Source organism: Diceros bicornis, chromosome 19 (genome assembly GCF_020826845.1).
Source record: "Diceros bicornis minor isolate mBicDic1 chromosome 19, mDicBic1.mat.cur, whole genome shotgun sequence".
Lineage (NCBI taxonomy): Eukaryota > Metazoa > Chordata > Mammalia > Perissodactyla > Rhinocerotidae > Diceros > Diceros bicornis.
The window spans coordinates 29228858-29251581 of NC_080758.1; the positions used below are offsets into that span (position 1 = coordinate 29228858).

Consider the following 22724-nt stretch of genomic DNA (forward strand, 5'->3'; position numbering starts at 1 on the left):
GGTCTGATCCCCTGGGCCCGTTTGCTGTCGGGGGAGAGGACCTAGACCCCTTTGGGTGAGTACTGCTGGGGTGCTGACAGCAACACAACTTGCTCTCGTGGCTTTTCAGCCCTAGCTCATCTTCTAATTTTAGAGCTTTTCATCAGTCTTCCTTTGGGGTGAGGGAGGCAGTTGTTGCTGAGCAGCCTAGAAATCACCACCACTCATTCTGCTCTGCCATGCCCAGGGCGGTGCAGGAGGGCTCTGAGTGTTGGGGAGGGGCCGAGCAAGCCCAGCGGGCAGCTTCTGTGTTGTTTTCTGGCCCCATTTGCCCTGGTGGAAGACAGTAGTCCTCCCTTAGGTGGAAGGATACCACGGGGGTTTATCAGGTGCAGACTGAAGAGCACTAGGTGGGCTACAGACCTTAGAGCAGTTCAGGGCTATTCAGAGGTCCCCTCACTTGATAAGAGGAGTCTCTGATCCCCGTTAGACTCTGTGTGCTTCTTGTCATACACGCAACAAAGTTATTACAGCCTCAATTATACACGGTCTTCTCTGACTGATTCAAAATAGATTTTAACCTCTGTTACAAAGTGACCCCAAGTTGAGCATCTCATTTTTAGACAGTGGGGAAAGTAAGCTTGCAGTTAAGCTTGAACAGTAACCTCAAAGTTTGGGGAAGATCAGCTCATTCATCCTAGTTTGAGCCATGAGGTCAGGTCCATGGAACTCCGTGAGGGACAGATGCTGTCGGGAGCCAGACTTGGGCAACCCACAGGCAGTCATAGATTTCCCTGAGGTCCTTTAAGGAAACATCAGAGAAGCTAGCAGCATGCATTGTCTCAATGCTGTTGTTAGTTGTTAGACCTAAAGTAGTGCCCTGCAGAGCCTTGTGATAGTTCTGCATTGACCTTGGCAAGTTCTAGCGCCAGTTCTTAATCAAATTGTCCCCCTTGGGTGTAGGTCATGACAGAGGTCTCAATTTTGCAGGCTCAGGGAGCCTGTAGAACCAAAAGTACAGGCCATGCATGCCAGGAAAGGAGTGCTCTTTGTGTCCTTGCCCTTGCCCGCTTCCTGCTGGCACTCAGACAGCCATCCATACATGTCTGCTTGAACCGCCCAGAGCAGATATCCCAGTCATTCTTAGTCCATTCTTGCCTCCTGCACCTCTTCAACAGCTCCTTGCCGTTCCTGCTTACCTAGCTTTCCTTCTTGCCTCAGGTGTCGGAGAGGTGGCATGATTGTGGATCCCCTGAGATCCGGCTTCCCAAGAGCACTTATTGACCCGTCGTCGGGCCTCCCAAACCGGCTTCCTCCAGGCGCAGTGCCCCCAGGAGCACGCTTTGACCCCTTTGGACCCATTGGGACTAGCCCGTCTGGGTAGGTATTCGCTCAGGGCTGCTGAGAAGTAGGACCTGCTGGCAGCTCAGCTCAGTGTTGCAGGAACGAAGATGTCTCACGTCAGGCGCAGAGTTGCCACTAGCTCCATCCCCTGCTGCCATGAGAGGGGAGCCTCCTCCAGGCGCCTGCCTGATGCCTCCCTGGAGCCCCGTTCCTCAGTGCCTCCCTCCCCCAGTTCCCCTCAGGGAGGACTCAGAGGAGGAGTTGCTGCTCACACTTAGCGAGTGTTAGTGTGTGTTTTAGTCTGTCAGGAACTCACTGGATCCTTATGTCAACACTCGTGGGTAGATATTACCGTCCACATTTTACAGCTGCAGAAATTGAGGCGCTGAAAGATGAAGTAACTTATCCCAGGTGGAGAATCAGGATTTAAGCCCTGTCTGACACTAGAGCACACGCTCTTAAACTCCACGAACCACCACATCATCCTGGAGGGCAGGCTCACTCAGCTCAGGGCCCTGTCTGCCTGTGTGCCCCTGGCCCTCCATCACTCCAACTCACCAACCCCTCTTTCCATTCCAGACCTAACCCAGACCATCTCCCCCCGCCGGGCTACGATGACATGTACCTGTGAAGGCCTCAAGAATGTAACATCCCAGCCTTCCCTCCATTCTCCTGGAGCTGCCACCACTGGCCCCATCAGCAACCGTGTTCTTGTGGGCTGGGGGCAAGGGACTCTGCCCATGTGTTTGCAGGCTGGCTGGGATTGCCTCCCCACCCCCTATCAGAGCCAAGACACCTACTGCAGCTCTCCACCTGGCTGTATATAGGTCCCAAAGAGAAATCAGTGTCTCACTCTTGTCACCAGCTCCTCCCTGCTTCCTAAGGGAGACTCGGCAACATATACCCTCGGCCCAATGCAGTCCCAGCTACAGTGCTATAAGAACAGAACGCATTTTGGATGTTATTATTGAGAACCAAATGTCAATACAAAAATCATGTTGCCAGTCTCCTGCATTTCTTTACTGCACAGCTCCTTCCAGTTATGAGATTTGAGAGTTTGAATCTTTGTGGGGCTAAATGACTCTTTTCCTACCCAGGGCCCATTCTTGCTTCTCAGGCACCTTCCCTTCATAAATTACAGTTGCTCCTGACATCACTAAGATGGGTCCCAGTCTGGCTGCGTGGATGAAAACGAGTGACTTGAAACCCCATAGGCCACAAGGATGACTTTCACGAGGGCAGGCCCATTGCAGGAAGACTGCATCCTGCTGGAAAGGGCAGAATCCTCCAGTTCTGCCTATCTGAGCCAGTCCTCTGGGTCTGTCTATGCCTGGGCAATGGCAGCCTATAAACAGAGGAGGAGACAGAACAGACCTGAGGGCTGATCTCATTTTTGCCACTAACTTACTGAGTGACCCTAAGTCCTGTCCTCTCCCAGGGCCTTCATGCCCACCTATGAACTCTGAAGTGCCTTTCCTGCTCTAACGTTCTGACATCTGCTTCTGTGTATGGTGCCCCATAGGAACTGGTGTAAAAGGAAGAGAATGAAGGTTCAAAGCTTTGTGTGGTCCTTACCTACAGTTGTAACTCTGTGCCTCTCGTCCCCCTTGGGGCCCAGACGAGCACGGGAGCGTGGGCTCCATTTGAGTATGGTGTTGAACTTGGGGAGGAGCAGGGAGCCCAGCCTCTGGGAGCCAGTGGCTGGGGTGGATGGAGGAGCTAGTGAAGCAAGAAACAACCCAGGAAGGCATTTCACCCCCAGGCCTCTGGAAGCCTTTGCCCTCCGTCCAGGCCCACCTGACTTTGGTGTTCTCTGGATCCTTTTCAGCCCGAGGCCTGGCAGACGTGGTCAGTGATGAAGCCCTGTGCTGGAGTGGAAAGAGCACCATAGAGCACCAGGCTCAGAGGCAAGAGCTCAAGGCACTAGTCACTTTCCTTCCACAACTAGCATTTCAGCCATGGGTGGGTCCTTCACTTCTTAGCTCCTTGGGCTCCTTCCCCTAAATTAGGACATAAATATTTATCTGTGGGCAGAGGGCTACTAGAGCCTTTCAGAGGTGTCTACTAATACGCTATAGCCTGGGATTGCCTGTCTGCCCTGCCTGAGAGTGGGTTGGGGGTAAGCTAAACTGGCACATGTGCCCAGGGTCAGTCCTGGATGGGGGCTGGGCCTGGTGAGGAGGCTAGCAAGAGTAGGCTCCCTGGGCATTTCTGGCAGACCCCATCTCAAGCACTGATTTAGTAAAAGACCACCTTGAAGCCTTTACAGCAGCTCTGCTCTGGAGCAAGACTCAGAGGTCAGGCAGGGCTGCAGATGCAATCATCAGTCAGAGTCTTCTTCCTCAAGTGCTGGCAAGTGGGTGGAATGTTTTTGTTTTGAAATTGGACCATATCTGCTACCAAAAGGACTTGGGGCAATTTGCTCCTAAAAGCATCTTTTATTATAAAAGGAAGTATTTAAAGGAACATCAGACCAGAGACCATCAGACAATCAGGGAAGGTAGATAACTTTCAGGACCCTGATTCAAGGAAAAGACAAGATTGAAACAATAAATTTGCCACTTAGATTTTCTAGTAGCAAAGATTGAAAGGATAGTCATATACATAATTCTGTTTTCTGAAAACAGAAACTTTAGTGATTCATCTGCAGAATCAGCCATTTTTTGAATGGGTCTCCTTGCATCAAGGACACTGAGGAACACAGACAATGTCTTAGCTGTTATGTGGGGGAAGTGAATGGGGCTTTAAGAACTTCCAGGTCAAGCTGTCAGTGCTTGTTGTGGTCTGGGCCACTTGCCTCCTTCCAGCCACCACCAGGTAATCACCAAGCAGCAAAAGGAAATGGTTCAGGTTTTGTGGCACCTGAAAAGTTGGAGCCTTAACAATAAATACCAGCACTTAATAACCTGTTCCTATTTTTCTTAGTAACAGCTTTATTGAAATATAATTCACATATTCATAAAATTCACCCTTTTTTAAAGTGTGCAATTTAGTGGTTTTTAGTGTATTCAGTGTTGTGCATCCATCACCATATCTAATTCCTGAACATTCTCACCACCCCAAAAAGAAACCCCATACCCACTAACAATCACTCCGTATTCTCCCCGTCCCATCGCCAGGCAACCACTAGTCTATTTTCTCTCTCTAAAGGTTTGCCTATTCTGGACAGTTCTCATAAGTGGAATCACACAATATGTGGCTTTTTGTGTCTGGCCTCTTTCATTTAAGGTTTTCAGGGTTCATCCATGTTGTAGTATGTATCAGTACCTTATTCTTTTTTATGGCTGAATAATGTTCCATTGTATGGATACATACCATATCTTCTTTATCCATTTATCAGTTGATGGACTGTTGGGTTGTTTCCACTTTTGACTATTACAAATAATGCTGCTATGAGCATTTGTGTACAAGTTTTTGTGTGGCCTTATGTTTTCAGTTCTCTTGGGTATGTACCTAGGAGTGAAATTGCTGGATCTTTTGGTAATTGTGTGTTTAACTTTTTCAGGAACTGCCAGACCGTTTTCCAAAATGGTTGTACCATTTTATATTCCCACCAGCAGGGTATGAGGGTTCCAATGTCTCCAAATCCTTGCCAATACTTGGAGGTGTTCTTGGTATAGCCATCTTAATGGCTGTGAAGTGGCATCTCATTGTGGTTTTGTCCTCTGTTTTTTTTAAAAAAAGAATTTTGATCTAGGCCAAGCAAGGCACAGACCAGAGACAGTCACCCCTGGGGAGCAGACCATGGCTTTGGTGATAGCCACTTTAGGATGACCATGGCTGGTGAGCCACAGAGGAGCTGGGTTTGACTTTTGGGGGAAGTTCTGGGCTGGATGTGTTATAAGACAGGTCCTGTCTATAAGGGAGTTCCCATGACCTTTCCAGGTCTAATGAGGTTCATGGCATCACTTCTGCTTAGTTTGAAATTTCTTTGTTCATCTAGTGCCCTACAAGTAAAATAAAGGTCTGGTTCCAGATCTTGTCCTTTGGTGAAGTGCCATAGACCACTTGTACCGTCTCTGGCAGCCCCTGCATCCCCACCTTCTCCTCCTTGCCTTGTCTCCTTCCCAATTCTTAGAGTTGGCTGTATTTCTCATTGCATCTGTCTATTCAGTCTGTCAACCTCCAGGATGAAGTCATGAGTCTCTTGCGACCCCGACTCCAAGAATATATTATAGTCAGGTCAGTATCTGTGGACATGCAGTTAGGAAACAAGTGGCAAGCCCACACAGCCTCACTCTTAGAACCCATCTTCCCTCCCGGCCTTCCTTCCTGCTGTCACGAACGACATTCTGTTACTGATCCATGCCTCTTCACAAAGAAAATTAGAATCTATGTAGCAATTAATATCCTCTATCATCTTCTAATCTTGTCTACTTTGGTGCAGTTCCAGTAAGACAGGTCCACCATCAAGAAGAGGAAAGATCCCCCACACGCATACCGCGGCTTTCTCTGTTGTAAAGCTGGCATGCTTGTGGGCCACTCTCGGCTTTGTGCCCCGAAGGAGAGATGCAAGCATCCAAGTCCCCAGCCGTTGCTTGTCCTTGGGACACCCCAGGTCACTCCGGCTGTGCTTGGCCTTGAATCAGACCTGCAGGGTGGGTCAGAAGGCAGCAGTGGCAGGCAGTGAGGATGGTGGGCAGTGAGGGGTGGCGAGACCCAGGTGAGTAAGGACAGATGCTAGAATGCAGGGAGCAGCAATGACAGGGCCAGGTGAAGGTATAAAGTTGAAGGCCCAGTGTCTGCTTAGGCTGACGGTGCAGTCTGATAGAGAAGATTGACCACGTGAAAGGCCATGTTCCATATGAGCTGCGTAAGGTGAGTGTTGTGAGAGTGACAATGTGATGGGGGTGCAGAGGGAGGAGACAGTAGGAGGGTCCTGCTGAAGTGTTAGTCCTGGGGTTCAGTTGCAGTAAACGGAAACTACTTTAGCTTTTTTAAACAAGAAGGTTTATATACAGAGATCAGCAAGATCACATTATCATCACCATGATCTGGGATCAGGAGACTCCAGAGCCACATGGCAGCTGCCTAGATCTGCACCAGAAGTGAATGCCCTTCCTACTGCCACCTTGACCCCCCACTCAGCTCAGCTCCAAATTCAAGGCTCAATTGAATGCATCTGACAGTTGGAACCTACATCACCTCGCAAACCACAGCTGCAAGGGAGCCTGGGAAAATGTCTTTGTTCCCTTTTCCCTCCTCTCCTTCAGGAAGGTGCAATGGGGACAGAGGTCTAGGGAGCCAGTCTCGTATGTCTGTCTACACCATGGGCCATGAGTGGATGCGTACCACAGCCGTGCTTCCCCAGCTCACCTGAGCCTACCAGTCTCCTGAGATGCTTGCTCAAAGTACACAGTACATCCTGGCCCCAACCCAGACCTGGATCCAGTTCGCTAGGGAAGGGCCTTTAATGCATTTTTATGAGTTCCTCAGGTGATTCATATGATCAAGCAAGTTTGAGGACTCCTGAGAAGGGAAGGGAAGACTTTCCATATCCTTGCCACTCAAACCAGCAGCCTCACCTGGGAACTTGTTAGAAATGCAGAATCTCAGGCCCCACCCCAGACTTATTAAATGAGAATCTGCATTTTAACAAGTTCCCCAAGTGGTTTGTGTGCACATTAGAGTTTGAGACGCTCTAGTGTACAAACTGTATCTTTTTCCTTCACCTCAATATCAGGTGGGAAGAATAGTGTCAGTCTTCTTGGTTCATAGCACACTATGACTGATGCATGCGAGAACCCCGTCATTTTAAGTGTTTCCAGTTTTACCCGGTGTCGTCTCCCTCCCTTGCCCCTGTACGTCACTCAGATGTGTTCTCGTATATGTTTTTAAATATGCATGTACCCTTGTAATGTGGCATACATTATATCTTCAGATCATAACAACTATAATGAGATACTATCCTCATTTTCTAGACCAGAAAAAGGGTTTGGAAAGGTCCAGGAATCTGCCCAAAGCCAAGCAGGGGTCTCAGAATCAGGCAGGCATGGGTGTGACTCCTGCCCCTCCCTCTGCTTGTGGCCTTATCTGCAAAATGAGCATCACCTCTACCTTAAAGATTGTTGCAGAGTTCAGCCAAATAATGTGTCTTATAAACAGATAGTTGGAGCTGTCTTTAGCATGGAGGCCATCTGGGTAAGGTAAGGCTAGGCACTCATGAACAAGAGGAAGGGAACCTTAGGCTGCCCTCCAGTGCAGAAAACAAGCGCGTCTGGTGCCCCCAGTGTGCTAGGCTTTTCCTGGGCTCTTGTACTCCTGGCCATCCCGAGGGAAACACTGTTAGCAGCCTTGGTTGAGGCGCTGGGCTTGCCCTTCTGCAAGTGGCAGAAGCATGATGGGAACCTAGGTCAGCTTGGTTCTAGAGCCAGTGCTCTTTTTAGTAGAACTGCTGTACCCAGACCCACACCCTGTCCAGGTGAGGAGCATGGATCCCTGGGCAAAAACTACTCCTGAAGTGGGAAAACCACGTCAGGACTTGTGTGAGAAAGGAACAATGCTGCATAATCCCCAGGATGGTCTCAGACTCCCAAATCAGTCCCATTTGCAAAGCATATCTCATGTTTCTGAGCACTTCCACCTTCAGCCACAGCACCCAGAGCACCTAGGTTAGTAGCAGCAGAAACCACCCAGCGTGACCCCCACTCCACAGAGGAGAAACGGGCCACGAAGCCTCTGTGAGTGTGAGCCTCTGAAATGGGCTTGGGCTCTGCGCAAGGCTCTGTCACTGGCTCCACGTGATTTCACCTCAGTCTTCTGAGTTTGGTAGGATGGGAGCTACTTTCCCCACTGAACAGATGAAAAAGCAGGTCCAGAGCAGGTGAGTGACCTTCCCAAGGACGTGAAGACCACAGAAATCCTAGCTCCAAGGCTTTCCCACTAAACACTGCCCAAAACAGTCATACTGGTCCCTGAGTGACAAAATATGAGAATCCCCTTCCCTCTCACTTCCCTTTCTAACCTCAGCTAGGCTGCGTGTTAAGAGGACGGCGCCATGTAGGTTCAGCACCCTGGTCAGCGCCCACCTTATGTGCCACGGCCAGAGGCAGCCTTTGGGCCAGGATAGGCCGGTGCCTGCTGCTCCCAGTCCAGGGTGGCCAACTCCAGGGGACAGGCAGGCATCCCTAAAAGAAGGGAACCTGGACCTAGGTGTCCTGCCTCCAGGACAGATCCCCGCCCTCCCCCTCTCCTTCGGATTAGAACCGCAGGAGCACAGTTGCATCCTTGGTTCACAGGACATAAATTCACGTAAGAATCCTATGAGAAGAGAGGCACAGGCAGGGGGCCTGAGCCATGGTGACCCTGGGCAAGGCCTGTCCCCCTTGGTTTTCCATAGCTGTAAAATGGGGATAAAGGTGGGCCGACTGTCTTCAAGATCCTGCCCATCTGTGAGATTCCATGATTCTAAGTGGGCCGTGGGCCTGACCAAGTTCAGTACTCCCCCACCTGCCCTCCTCTCCCCCACAGAGCTTCCCCATTCTCATTTAAACGATGGGCTTCAAAGTGGCAGCCCACAGCCCAGATCCGTCCACAAACATGCTCTGACTGGCCTGCATGTTATTAAATCTGAGTCTTGATTCTGCTATTTACCAGCTGTGTGACCTTGGGCAAGTCCCTTAACCTCCCTGTGCCTCAGCTTCCTCATCTGTAAAATGGAATTAATGATAGCACCCACTCTTCAAGGTGGCTGTGAGGTTTAAATGAGCTAGTAGATGTAAAACCTTAGAAGAATGCCTGGCACAGAAAGAACACTGTATTTCATTAAAAAATTTGATGATCTAACGTGTATAATGCATAACTGGTTCACTGAAATGTACAAACATAAAGTATTTTCTTTTATCCAACTCTGTCAAATCCCCCTTTCTCATCTCAGCATCTAGGGCCCAACCATCAACTAACTGGTCACCGTGATTTTCAAACTCAGTCCAGTCCAGTTTAAAACTTTCCAACTCACATCCAGTTCCAAGAGTTCTCCTCTAACCTCTTTTGAACTCTTGTTCCTCCACTACAGTGGGGTGGGGAGGAGAAAGAGGGAGAAATGAAGTCTCTCTTCACTGGCCATGCTGATGGGGGGTGGGGGGAGGTGCACTTACCCTAATTCATACTGGATTTTGGTGGTGGGGGGATTTTTTTGTTTTGGTTGGGGGGGAGGTTGATGCTGGGGTCTCCAGTAGACAACATGCATGATTCGCGGGGATGGTGAGAGCTTCATCCTGGACTCGCAGAGAGGAGTGAGGGTCTCTGTCCAGTCCACCAGAGGCTCATGGCCCATCTGCTCCTTGAGGCGGTGTGCTGGGCTGCCTAGCCACCTGTGCCACCCCACAGCTCCAGCCTCCTCTCCCCTCCCTACATCAACACTTGGAGCCCTGGAACACTGAGGTCCTTCACCTACCTTCAAGGGCCTCAGCACACTGGGAGGGGATGCAGCACTGCCCTTCTTCCTTCCTGATCCCCAACACCACCATCCCTTCAAGCCAGCGCAGGCTGTTCCTATGGGCCTCCCACATCAGAAATTCTCCAGGTGAGAAATAGACCTGGTCTCCATGTTCACAATCACCACTGAGCTACAGAAGATACATTTGAGGCCCTCTCAAGAATACTCTCCTTATGTTTTTCAACTGTTGGGTGCTAAACCTTCAAAACCTAGCATGGAATTGGTGCTCAAATCTTTGTTGAAAGAATGAGTGAAGGATCTTGGATGGGCAACGCTCAAGTGGTCTGTAGGCCTTGCAGTTCAGCAAGCCTCCAGCTGGGAGGCAGAGGCTAGTCCACTTGTTGAGGGCGCCCGCATCTCTGAGGGCTTAGTAAGCCCTGGGCAGGGGGAGAGGGGCAGATGTCTGGCCCCAGCAGTTGGCATCTCATTGGACACTCCCTTGTTCTCAGTTTTGGCCCATCAGTCCTCAGGCAGTGGGATAATCACTTGCAGCATCCTTTTACTCACACAAAGGTCCAGATGTCCAGCTGCTCTTGAAAAGTCCGGAGCTCGTGCAACCCTGAGTCCATCCACCATAGGGCAACAGGCAGCCAGAGCTGAAGCTGAACCCCTTTAATCCTGCCACTGCTGCCCACAGCCACTTGCTTCGCTCGTGAATGTCACCTGCTGAGCCCAGCAGGCATTTGCACTTGCACCTCTGCTTTCATCTGTGTTGGGGGAAGTGGAGGCTCTCAGGAGGAGAGTCAGATGGCTGGCAGGTGAGTCAGCAATTAACAACTCACCTGTGGGCACCTCACCCCCCAGGAGTGGCTTCAGTGAAAAGAGATGTGGACACAGAAGAGGAATCAAAAAGAGAAGGAGAATAGGGAGAGATTGGAGGAAGAGAAAAACAGAGAGGGAGAGAGAGGGTCTTTTCTGAATGCCCTTGACCCTAAGTCAGTACTGGACCAGAAGCTCTGCCACCTGGGAAGTGGTTGGCATGGCAGCCTCCTTCCTCCCTTGCCTTCCCTGTTCCCCTGGGGCCAGCTTTCCTGCCAGAAGATCCTCCCACTCACTAACCTTCCCCCGGGCCCAGGAGAGCAGAAACCGTCACCTTGACCTTGGCAGCTGGAGGCCCAGAAGGGACAGGCTGCCGAGATGGAGACCTGGAGGTCGAGGTCATGTTCTCTGGCTGCAACTGGAGACCGATAGTCCCATGGACTGGCCTCCCCAGTGCCATGTGACCCCTACAACGCACCATCAGGAGATTCTTCCTGCCACACACATCTGCAAGCAATCATAATGGCTGACAGTGAGCTCTCACCATGTACCGTACAGGCCCCCTGCTAAGTGCTATACCAGCATGAACTCAGAGTCCTCATAACCACCCTACGAGTTAAGGACTTTGGTTGCCCCCACTCTATAGCTGATGAAATGCAAGGCCCCACGACGATGCCCCTGCCCTTCAGCATGCCTCATCTTGACACTCTAGCAGAGAACCTGCAGACCTCCCTCCTACCCCTGCCCCTCCCCAGTACACACCAGGCTGTTTTATGCCTCTGAGCCTCTGCTCATGCTGTTCCTCTCTGCCCAGGCTACCTTTCCTGCTCCCCATTCTCACCCCACGTCAGATACTGCCTCTTGTTTAAGATTCCTGTTAGACATCATCACTTCCAGGAAAGTCTTTTCTGACCCCAACTCAATCAGACGGGGTACCTCTTCTGCACCCCCACCCCCCCAAACACACAGCCTGCTGTGCACTGTCCTGTTTCCCCAGATAGTCTGTGACCAACTCAAGGGCAGGGCCCGTGTGTCCCCACAGTGCCTTGCCCAGGCAAGAATGCACATTAGGTGTGAATGAACGAATGAACATCAACGGCTAACATTATTGAGCGATGATGAAGTGCCAGGCACTATGCTAAGTGCTTTACAGGTATCCTCTCATCTACCGCTCAGCAGGCCTTACAGGGAAGGTGCTATTAGCACCCCTATTTAACGGATGAGGAAACAGAGGCTCGGGGCGTTAGGCATCCACCAAGCAACGAGGCAACCAGGCTCCAGAGCCAGTGCCCTTCTACTCCTATTTGATGGCTGATCCTCAATGGACCCCCTGCAGAAAGGGCTCTGCCCCCGATCCCTCTGAGATTTGAGGAGGGAGAAAGCTCAGAAGCACTTGGCCCCCTGGGAGGAGGAAGGCGGTGATCCTGCCACCCTCTGCACCAGTCAGATATTGCGGGCCTGCCCTTCTGCTCAAGAACAGCCTGACCCAGGGAGAGGACTGATCTGGGGAAGAGGGTGTTTGGGCCAAAGACAAGGAGATACAACAGGGCCAGGCTTGCTACTGTCTTTAGCCAGGCTCTGGCCACTGGGGCATTGGCTCTCCTCCAAGGAGGGGTGTTGGAAGCCAGAGGAGCCTCTTGACTAAATCCTACCCAACTCCACTAGGCTCCATCCCTGGAGATACCCAACACCTGACTAGTAGAAGCTAACATACCTCTACTGACAAGGAGCTCCCTACCACTCCAACCCAGGCCAGATCTCAGCAAGCTTCTCCTTCCCTTAGCTGAAATTTACCTCCTTGGGGACATCAAGGGGAGTCCACTCTCTCCGGGAGAAACCAACAGTTCCAACTGGAGGGCATCTCCGTTACTTTGTCAGTGCCACCAACACCCTGCCTTCCTCACAGACTGAACACAGAACTCTGCCTCCTATGGCTTCTTCATAATGCTTCCCTTCCTCCCCGCTCCTCTTGCCCCTCCAAAGCTCCCCAGACACACAGAACCATGCTCTTCACTTTGGAAAGCCCTCTGCTTGTGTTTCCTGATCCCCTCAGTCCCTGGGGAAGGCAGAGTGGGAAGGTTTCCAAGCTCACTCTGGAGGACGAGAGAGGTGGGGTGATTTGCCCAAAGGCCCACCAGGAGTGGGTGACCTGCAGGACCTGATTCACCTGGTTCCCGGCCCAGGACCACACAGTGGGAGAGCAGGAATGATACAGAGGTACCAGCCTAGCCTGGAGAGGGAAACCTGACTCTTGCTGTGAGGTTAGCATCCTGGGAACTGCAAGGCCTATGGCTTCTGAAGAAAGAGAAAACATTATCAATAATCCAGGGCTTGCCCTGGCTTGGAGCTGCTTCAAAAGAGTATGTGTCCTTGGCTTCTGAGCTAGGTCAGACAAGAGAAAGCCCTTGTGTGTGTGTGTTCATGCACAATGTATGTGCATGTGTGTATGCACGCACAGTGTGTGCTCCTGCGTGTGTGCATGTGCGTGTACAGTCACGTGCTGCATAATGACGTTTCAGTCAACGATGGGCCGCATACACGAGGATGGTCCCGTAAGATTAGTACCATACAGCCTAGGTGTGTAGTAGGCTACACCATCTAGGTTTGTGTAAGTACACTCCTGTTCACACAACAACGAAATCGCCTAATGCCGCATTCCTCAGAACATACCTGTCGGTATGCAGTGCATGACGGTATATGTAGGTGTGTACATGCGAGGAGGAGGACATTTTAAAGAGAATCCCAGAGAAGGTCTGCTTATTCCCAAGGAAGGGAGCAGTAATGGAGTCTCAGGCAGCAGGCATTTTTGGCAGAGAGATGACAGGATGTCTGAGGGAAGTGAGCAGGTGTGCTGATGGAGACTGGGGTTCCCAAGCCAGGCCTGGGCACTCGAGTTCCTTGGATGAGGAAGAATCAGGCTGGTGTATCTATCTCACAGGCTCCTAAACACCCAGCACATGTCCCCCAAGACTAGCTGGATCCTAGCTGTTCCCGACAAGGCTGGGCAAGAGGGGTCTTCCCCCACTGGGGAGACGCGTCTACCTCTCCCACATAAAGCAGCATCAAGGCCCTCAGAGAGGAAGGCAGATGGGTTCCCAAGCTCCAACTTCAGGACCAAGTGACACAATAAGCTCTTTCAATACTTCTGGGCACCTGATCTTCTGTGTGATTGATCTCACCCCTAGAGGGGGCTCCAGGGGGCAGGGACTGTGGGTCTCCAGGCCCCTGCACAGGGCCCTGCCTCACTGCAGCAGGCAGAGGAAACATCTGTTACATTCATTCACTCACAATGAACACCTACTGTGTGTCACTGTTCTAGCACTAGGAGCAAGTTAGACCCAAATGCCAGCCCGCATGGAGCCTGCATTCCAGTGGAGGAGGTGGTAGGAGAGAGAGAGAGTAAATAAGTACAAGACACAGCCTGCTGGGTGGTGGTGAGTGGTCGGAGAAAAATAAAGCAGGGAAGGAAAAGAGGGATGAGGCTGGGGGGAGGGGAGTGCAGTTTCAATAGGTGGTCAGCAAAGGCCTCACTTAGAAGGTGATATTTGAATAAAGCCCCTAAGGAGGTGAGGGAGTGGGCCTTGCAGATATTGAGGGGACACGCCCTCCAGGCAGAAGGAGCAGCAAGTGCAAAGGCCCTGAGGTGGGAGTGTGCCTGGCAAGGTTGAGGAATGGCCAGGAGGCGAGTGTGGCTGGAGTGGAGTGAGCAAAGAGGCAAGGGGTGGGAATAAGGTCAGAGGCATAGGGCCAGACTACGTAGTGTTTTATAGGCTACTGTGAGGGACAGACCCAGGTTTGCGGGGACCCGAAGCTTATGCAGTATAAGGGGCTACCCTTAAAAGAAATCAAAATTACAAATAAAAATTTGACTCAGGGCCTGTGCAAGTGACGGGCCTGGATGGTAAATCTGCCTCTGGCTGTGGCGAGAATTTTGGCTTTTGCACAGAGTGAGAGGGAGCCATATGAGGGTTCTGAGCTGAGGAGTGACCTAAGCCAATTAGCCTTTTAACAGGATCATCTGGTGATGAACTGGGGGTGGAGGGTGGGCAGGAGAGAAATTGGGATGCCAATGAGCAATTGGACCAGGTAATTGTGGCTGAGGGGTGGGCAGTGGTCAGATTTCAAAGGCAGGACAAGATCTGCTGATGGGTAGAATGAGAGGTGTGAGAGAAGAAAGGCAGAAGGGTTGAGCCTGAGGGTTTGGGCTTAATCGAGTCATCCCAACTGAGAGGGGAAGGAGAATGATCATTGTGACTGGACCTCAGACCAGCAGGTCTCTATCTTGTCTCTGATCTGTACTACCTCCCTGAGGCTGAACTTTCATTCATCCCACTTCACAGATAAAGAAATTGATACAGAAAGGTGGAGTAACTGGCCCAAGGTCACACAGCCGGTAAATGGCAGAGCCTGGATTCAAACCCAGGTCTTACCAACTGCAAAATCAATACCTGTTCTGATACACCAGGAAAAGCAAGGTTTGGGGACCCCAGTAGCATGTCAGGTGGGAGAGGCAGTTCCTGGAGGTGAGGCACGTTCCAGCGACCACAGGGTCCCCCGGACCACTCCACACATATCCCCAGAAAAACCTGCAAAGAAAGTTCTCGGCACCCTCCTCCATGCCCGACTCCTTCCGAACTCTGTTTCTGATCTACCGGCTGGGAGATCTCAGCTGCAATCCTGGGGAAATGTTTCTGGCATCTCTCAAGTTCTCTTAATTCCTTGACGAAGTAATGACTGCCTCGATCCATTACACACATTTTCTAAGGGAGTTTCTGCATTAGGATGCAAAGCAGGCTTCTCTGGCTTGGAGAAAACCTGAGATTCCTGGGATTTAATCTTCTAACAGATTTAGCCCCTAAACACAGTTCATTGCATTTAAACTGATATGAATTGATGGTCCCAGATGCATGCACTCAACAGGTTTGGTCTCCAAACGAGTCCCCCACTGTCACAGTAATCCATATGGCTTGAAGTGATATTTTTATTATTATCATTATGGATTTGAAATGCCTTAGCCTATCATTGGGATGTTCAGTTCTGGAGTTTACCTAGAACGGCTTGTGCCGGCTCATCCACTCCTCACTGGGAGCCCGGGAGAAACTGACACTTCAGTGGAAGCCCTGGGGCTTGTGAATCTTTCACCATCTCAAGGCTTTGTTCTTTTCAAGCCCCACCCCTTCAACACCAGGAACAGGACCTGGCAGGCCAAGCTGAAGAGCCCTTGTCACTTCCAGCCCTCCCCCTCTGCTCCTGGCAACACCTGCCCGCAGGAGCAGATATTTGATCTGTCACAGAAGCTGTGATGTTACACTGCCCGGATGTTCAACTCTAGACTGAAGGCTCAGGTTACAGCTGATCAGGGCAGCTCTGGCCTCCAGACCCCTCGCCCACCCCGCCCTCCCACCCCCAAGAGACAGTTAAGGTGCAGGCCCACAGGGCCAACTGAGACGGCTGAAGTAGGACCTGCACGGGGTCAGGGGGCTCACTGAAATGACTCCTTCAGAGTCTTCACACAAGTAGCCTACAAGGCAGGTCCTTTCAAAGCCCCCTAGGGCCATTCAGACTGGACCCTGCCTCCCCAAGTCCTCAGACACCTGTATCTCCCTGCCTCTCAGGGCCCACTTCCTTTCCTTGTCAGCAGTTTAAAAAGTCTGGACAGAGCCTGGAAACACTCCACAGGAGAAACAGAATAAATGATGATCCATGTGGCTGGACTTTCCAGGCCACCAGAACGTGCCTGATTTCTCCCCAAATAAACTGCGGCTGTACTACACTGCTGAGGGGGAGGTGGGGGAAGTTACAAATTCAACATTAAAAAAATTGATTTTTCTGCTACCAGAATAAGGTCAGGCTCAAGAGACATACTACTGAGGAGGGGAGGTGAAGAAGGCCCACGTCGTGTCCACAGAAACACAACCAAGCCCTCACCCTTTCTTGTATAAGAGCCCTCTTGTCCAGGGAGTTGTGAAAACTGTGCGCTTGACTTTGTAAAATGTGTGCTAAGATCTAGTCACTGCGGGTAATGCGATCCCAAGACCAAAACCAGGCTGGAGCAAACTCTGGATTTAATCCAGCCTAACTGGGGACCTAGGGGGCTCTTTAGCAGGACCGTGCGAGCTGCTGGCTAGCTGACCGTGGTGGCCACTGAGGCCGGGCCAGAAAATGGCATGGCGAATGGTCAGCACCTGCCGGACACCCTCCTCCCCTGAAGGAGTGGCTGGAGGCAGATACTGGGCTCCAATTCCTCGGGCAGAACTGGGGGGACCCCAGGGATCGTCCAGTCCAACCCTCTCCCTTCACAGGCACAGAGACTGAGGCCTGGAGAGGGGAGGGTCACCCCAGTGCTGACGTCCCTCCTCATGGTGAAGCCACTTCCCACCTTAGATGGTCAGGGCTGAAAGGGGCCCCTCCAAGGTCGCCCAACACCCACACTTTGCTGATGAGGAGAGCAGAGATCCCAGAATTCCCCAAGGCATGAGGAACAGGATGGGCCGCCTTTCAAGCAGCTCTCAATCCTCGGAAATGCCAAGAAACCCCATCCTCCAAGGGCAGCAGTTTCCAAACTTTTGTATTTTTAGCAGCAGAAGCCATCCTTCAAACAAAACCTTGTGCAAAACCTCAGGCTACAAAACAGATCAGGGGGCTGTTCTCCCAAAGGGAGACTGGGCCAGGCCCCGGGCTGCCCCTTCAGCATCCAAGACTGCTTCCACAGGGCCCTCTGTGCAGCTCCGTCTGAAACCCCAGGCCTTGGGGGCCTGTGGCCCTGCAGCTAAAGCAGCCAGATTGGGTGGGCTCTTACTTAAGACCCCTGGAGGGTGTGGCTGGTCTCTGAGACCTGGACAACTTCGTTCTCCACCAGAGCCTGGCCCCCGTCCCCATTGAGCTGTCTCATGCGCAGGTTAATGGAGCCATAGGTCTTCCTGGAGCCCCTGCCGGGGACGAAGGTGGGCCGGCGGTACAACTCGCCCTTGCACAGGGAGACCATCAGCAGCACCGACAAGAGCATGCCGCCCACCGTGAGCAGCCCCAGGCCCGCGATGATGCACTTGTCCAGGTGGGAGCCCAGGCGGGCGTAGTACATCTCCAGCCGTTCCATCTCCCGCGCTGTCACTGTGTCCGGGTTGACGCGGGCCTCGCGGGGGATGGCGTACGCTGTCACCACCAGGAGGATCCCGCTCACCAGGAAAACCAAAGCGGACACAAAGCCATAATCCACTGGGCGGCTCACAGGCTCCACACCTGGCCCCTCTTCTGAACGCAGGGACAGATCGTCCCTCTGGGATCGGGGCCGTGAGGGAACACCCCCGGGGGGGCTGGGGGAGCTGCCCAGTCTGGCGTCCCCAGGGTTCTGGAAATGGGTCTCATGCTCCTCGGAGGAGAAGCAGGCATTCTCCACACCCTCCCTGGGTGGGGCCACCGGGCCCAGAGGAGCTGGTCTCCTTGGGGGCTGGGGGCCATTACTCAGTGTCTTCAGTTCAAGAGCAGGGGGAGATGCCATTGGGAAGGAGGGCCCCAGCTCATCCCTGGGCCCCTTTGCAGCTAGAAGAGAAAACAGAAAGTCAGTCGAATTTCGCAAACTTCTACCAAGAGCCTGCTGGTGCCAGACACTGCATTAGGCCCCGAGTGGTCTGAAGGTGAGTCAGGCACAGTCCCACCTGGGGGTCCCGCAGACAGAGGGGCCGTGGGGAATAAGACAATCACGAGCAGTGCGGTCCAAACCGTGCTAGGAACCTGCTCACCACTGGCTGGCATGTGGCTCTGGGCAATTCACTTATCCTCTCTGGGCCTCAGTTTCCCCATCTATAAAATGACACTAATACTACTACTCCCTATGTAACGGGGCTGATGTAGGGATTGAGATAATCCACACAAAGTACTCAGAACAGTAAGTGCTCACTAAATACCAGTCGTGAGCTCTGATGATGACGGAGGGAATTTAGATACAACGGCGTCAGGTCCAAACCCCAGCTTCACCACTTGAACTTGGGCACGTGATGGGACCCTTCAGACCCAGTTTTCTCATCTGTTAAACGGGAAATAAGCAAAACCTCCCGCACAGGGCTGATGTGAGGATTTCATAACATAATGCATATAAGGCCCCAGCCATGTCAATGAATGGACACTGCTGCGGTGAGGTGAGGGTGACTGGAGGCAGGGGCGGGGGGGAAATGAGGAAGGTGGTGTGGGAACAGAGGAGAGAGGGAAGCTTCTAGGAGTTCGTGGCACTTGAGCCAGACCTCAGAGGATAAGCAGGAAATACCCCAGCAGTGGGAGGGGATGAGGGCATTCCGGAGAGGGCTGGGGGCGGGGGGGGGGGGAGGCCTCAGAGGTCAGCTGGGGCCAGCTCTCAAAGGACTCTGAAAGCCAGGCTGAGGAGCAAGGGAGGCAAGGAGTGCTGACATCTGCCCAGGTTCCAGAAAGCTCTCTCTTGCTACTGCATGGAGGGCTGACGGGATGGGAAGGAGCAGAGTGGAGGGCAGGGGTCCAGGGAGGAAGCCAGCACAGTCAACAGAGGCATGGATGGTGCCTGGGAGGACAAAGAGGGAGGAGCGTATTTGAGAGCCACGACTGAGGTCAAAGCCAAATGCCTGTTTGTAAGTAGAAGCAGGGGAGACCTGGATGAGACCACAGGAGGGGAGCAGGGAGGGGAAGTGAGGAGGGGGCACTCTCTGCCCAAAGAGGAGATACCCTACCCAAGAACCTCAACACACATCCCCACAGACAGACAGACAGCACATGTGCATTCCTGCCAAAGGATACCAGCTTACAGCCCAGAGACTGTATTTGGTTCATAAAAGTTTTGCTTTCTTTTCATTTCTGGTCTGTTCATTTTTTTTGATGTTTTGGTTGCCAATATATAAAAAGCAAAAGATTTTACATTTTAAACTTTGGATTCCTGGCTCCTCTTGCGAAATGGAAGAATCTGGCCCCCATACCCTCACTACAGCACTCAGCTGGAGTTGATGATGGAGCCCTCCCTTCAGCAGATCCAGGGCTCTCCCCCACAGGTCCCCCCTCCACCCCCTTCCCCACCTGACATGTAGAATTCCTGAGCCCACAGTAGTACCATCCCCAGTGCACATCAGTGCCCTGGGGGAACACACAGCTGGGGCCCCAGGCACACAGACCCAAGTCCCCACACTGTACAGAGACCCCCAGGTGCAGAGTGGCTCATACACTCTGGTGTGTCTGCACACACACCCACACACACACACACGATTCTAGATGTTTCTCTGCATGCCTATGCCTGAGTTTATTCTCTAGTGCTCTGTGACTGTGTATGTATGTGAGAGAGAGGGAGAGAATATGAGCAAATGAATGAAGTGAAAATGAATGAATGAATGAAATTCAAAGAGCCTCAGTGCAGGAAGGCACGTTTTTCTATTTTTCTGATCTTCCTTCCAACATGGACTTGCCTCAGACACCTCCTCTTAGCACACACAGGGCCTTTCATCTGAGTACAAAGCCTGTTTCCACTTACAACCCATTTCTGTCACCATCTCCCTCTTTCCTGAGCTCCAATTTAATAAATGTTGACTGAGCACCCACACTCCCTGTTGGGCCCTATGGCAGGCACTTCACTCAGGAGTGTCCTGTATAACCCTCACCAGCCCCACGAGCAGGAATTTTGTTTTACAAAACGTGGCCAAGATACCATGGCATGCATGTGGGGGCCGGGAGTTGAACACAGGTTCCCTAAGAATTGTTATCACCTATACAAACCTGCAAACCCACACACCCCTGTACCAGTGGCATCATGCCACCCTCCCTCCCTGGCTCATCCAGCCCTCACTGGTGGACTCTCTACTTTATCCCACTGTTGAACAGCAACCGGGAGCAGCTTGAGGGCAGGGATATGTCTGAATTCCATCTGGGTCCCCAGCCCTCTGCACAGCCAGCCTTCAGGAATGGCTTGGCAACCTGCCCAGGCAGACAATCCACCCCCGCCCCCCAGGGCCGAGGAATGCCTACTCAGGGCCAGGCTCTGCCCAGACTGCTCCCACATTCCAGTAAACCCAGAGGAGAGGGGTGTTGGTTGGCTTTTTTACTCTTGGCATCAAAAGCATTTTCCTGAGTGGCCAGCCACAAACAGGGAGTGGTGGTGACCGCTCCTGCCCACTGGGGGTCCAGATACACCCCCCCACCCCTCCCAGGTCTTCAACACCCTCCACAGAACTCAGCTCCTGGAGTGGTCTAGGAATCCCCTTCCCACACGGACACACTGATGCCTCCATATCCCAGAGGAAACCCAGGGCACCCAAATTCTGCGAGCAGGGCTCTCTTCACCCAGCAGGAGCCCAAAACTTTTTCCTTAGGATGTCAGAGTTAGGAAGAGGGCAGAAGAAAAAGGAGGCTCCCTCTCACCCACAGGTTCAGAGATACCTACCAGGGCATGTCCAGTCAATCACCCAAAACATACGCAGAGACAGACAAACCCACGAAGATGCTGGTGTCCTGTGCTCACACTCTGCACCTGTGCCAGTTACACTCCGATTTCATCTGCGGTCCAACAGGACCTGAGAGGCACATCACAGTTCCACACTGACAGCCCTGGGGCCTTTTCCACCCGCAGCATCCACAGACACGGGAAACCGAGCAGTGTGACCCACGGATCCACAGACCACACTGGTACCCACACCCCGGGAAGGAGTAGAGTTGGCCACACACACACAGTTAACTACCCCCAGGACTGCTAAGATCTAAGCCAGACCCACCAAGACCGCCCCCCCCACCCCCCGAGCCCAGCACCCCACCCTCCCGCGCGCGCTAACACGCGGGGAGACAGACGCACAGCAGGCGTGTGTGAAGCTTCACAAAACCCAATGGATAGACACACGCACGAGTTGTACACAAAGCCTCGGGGCGCGCACATACGCACACGCAGGTCCACGCTGTTATACCCAAAGTTCCGCGCAGAAAGCCCCAGCACCCCGGCTTCCCGCCGCACCTGCGCGCCCGCCTGCCCGCGACTCACACCCCCTGCTCCTGCCCTTGACCACAAAAGCAGCCGGGCCAGGCCAGGCCGGACCGGGCCGAGCGGCGCCGGTAGCAGGGCGGCCAGGCGGCCCAGGGAGACCGCGCTCCGCGAGGACCGGCGTGCGCCCGGGTCCCCTCGCCGCATGTCCTTCGGCCGGGCCGCGAGGTCAGGCTAGCTCTCTGCCGCCGCCCCTCCCCGCCTCGGGCCCTCAGCCTCCTGCCGACCCCCGCAGTTTCCTCTCCGCGTGCATACCTGTGCCGGGCCTCCCTCCCCGCCTCCCCACGCGGGAAGCGAGGGCGCTGGGCGGCCGGCGGGCCAGGGCGAGGGCGCGTCCTCCCCGGGCGCCCACCCGCCTCCCAGCAGCCGGCGCCCGCCGGCCGGTGTCTCTGCTGCGGCGCAGTCCGGGAGCGCGCGGGCCCGGCCGCCACCGCCTCGCCCTCCCCGGCTCCCGCCCCCTTCCCGGCCCGGCCCGGAGCCGCTGCCGAGGCGCACGTACCTGCTCGCGCCGCGCGGGGCTGAACGGCGGCGGCCGCGGCCGCCCGGGCTCCGGGGAGGGAGCGACAGGGGAAGGGGCGGGAGCCGGGGATCGCCGAGCGCGGCGGATCGAGCTCCGCCCGCGGCCGGCGAGGGCGCCCGGAGAGTTAGCGCGGGGAGGGACAGGGAGGCGGGTGATCGACTGGGGTAAGGGTGGGGGGGTGCGGCTCCATCCTCCCCCCCCTCCCCTTAGGGCATATCTGTTTCGCCAGCGCCTGGGCTTAGGGAACGGGAGCTTTGAGCCCGCGGTGCCCGGGCGCAGGGGCGGGGCGCGGGGGTGGGTGCCGAAGGAGACCCCTCCCCCCGCCGCCTGCCTCTCCTGGGCGCTGGGGAGCCCCTACTGCGCCAAGCCCAGACTCTTCCTCCACCTCCCACCCCTCCTCCCCCCCACACACAGCTCCCAGGTAGAGCCCAGGGTCCTCTCCCGGTCCTCAGATCGGGGTAGCCTTCTCCGGCGCGTGCGGCTCCGTGGCTCAAGGGCGCCACCTGAAGGCTGAAAGGAAGCCTCTGATGAGCCCCTTCAACCCCGCCTTCTTCCCTGCTCTTCTTTCTCTGTGGGACAGCGGGTGCACAGCCCAAGAGGGGTGTTCTCTTGGGGCATTGCCGATGGCACACACACTCCCGCCCTCCAAGGCCCAGCTGCAGTGCCTCCACCCCTGGGAAGCCTTCCTGGCTCCCCCACACACTCCCTCT

At 53.6% G+C, this 22724-nt stretch overlaps 2 protein-coding genes across 2 annotated transcripts in view; one reads left to right on the forward strand and one right to left on the reverse strand.

The window, feature by feature from the left end:
* Positions 1-2330, forward strand: part of PSMF1 (proteasome inhibitor subunit 1) — a 39462-nt gene extending 37132 nt beyond the window's left edge. The window contains exons 5-7 of the mRNA XM_058563032.1: positions 2-55; positions 1201-1359; positions 1903-2330. Of these exons, the coding sequence (XP_058419015.1) occupies positions 2-55; positions 1201-1359; positions 1903-1954 (265 nt within the window). The 3' untranslated portion in view covers positions 1955-2330. The remainder of the gene's footprint in view (position 1; positions 56-1200; positions 1360-1902) is intronic.
* Positions 2331-17069: 14739 nt separating this feature from the next.
* TMEM74B (transmembrane protein 74B) lies at positions 17070-22138 on the reverse strand. Its single transcript, XM_058563034.1, has 2 exons — positions 21994-22138; positions 17070-18058 (listed from the first exon to the last, which is right to left on the reverse strand). The coding sequence occupies exon 2, from the start codon at positions 18015-18017 to the stop codon at positions 17319-17321; it is 699 nt and encodes a 232-aa protein (XP_058419017.1). The 5' UTR covers positions 18018-18058; positions 21994-22138; the 3' UTR covers positions 17070-17318.
* Between the last annotated feature and the right edge of the window lie 586 nt (positions 22139-22724).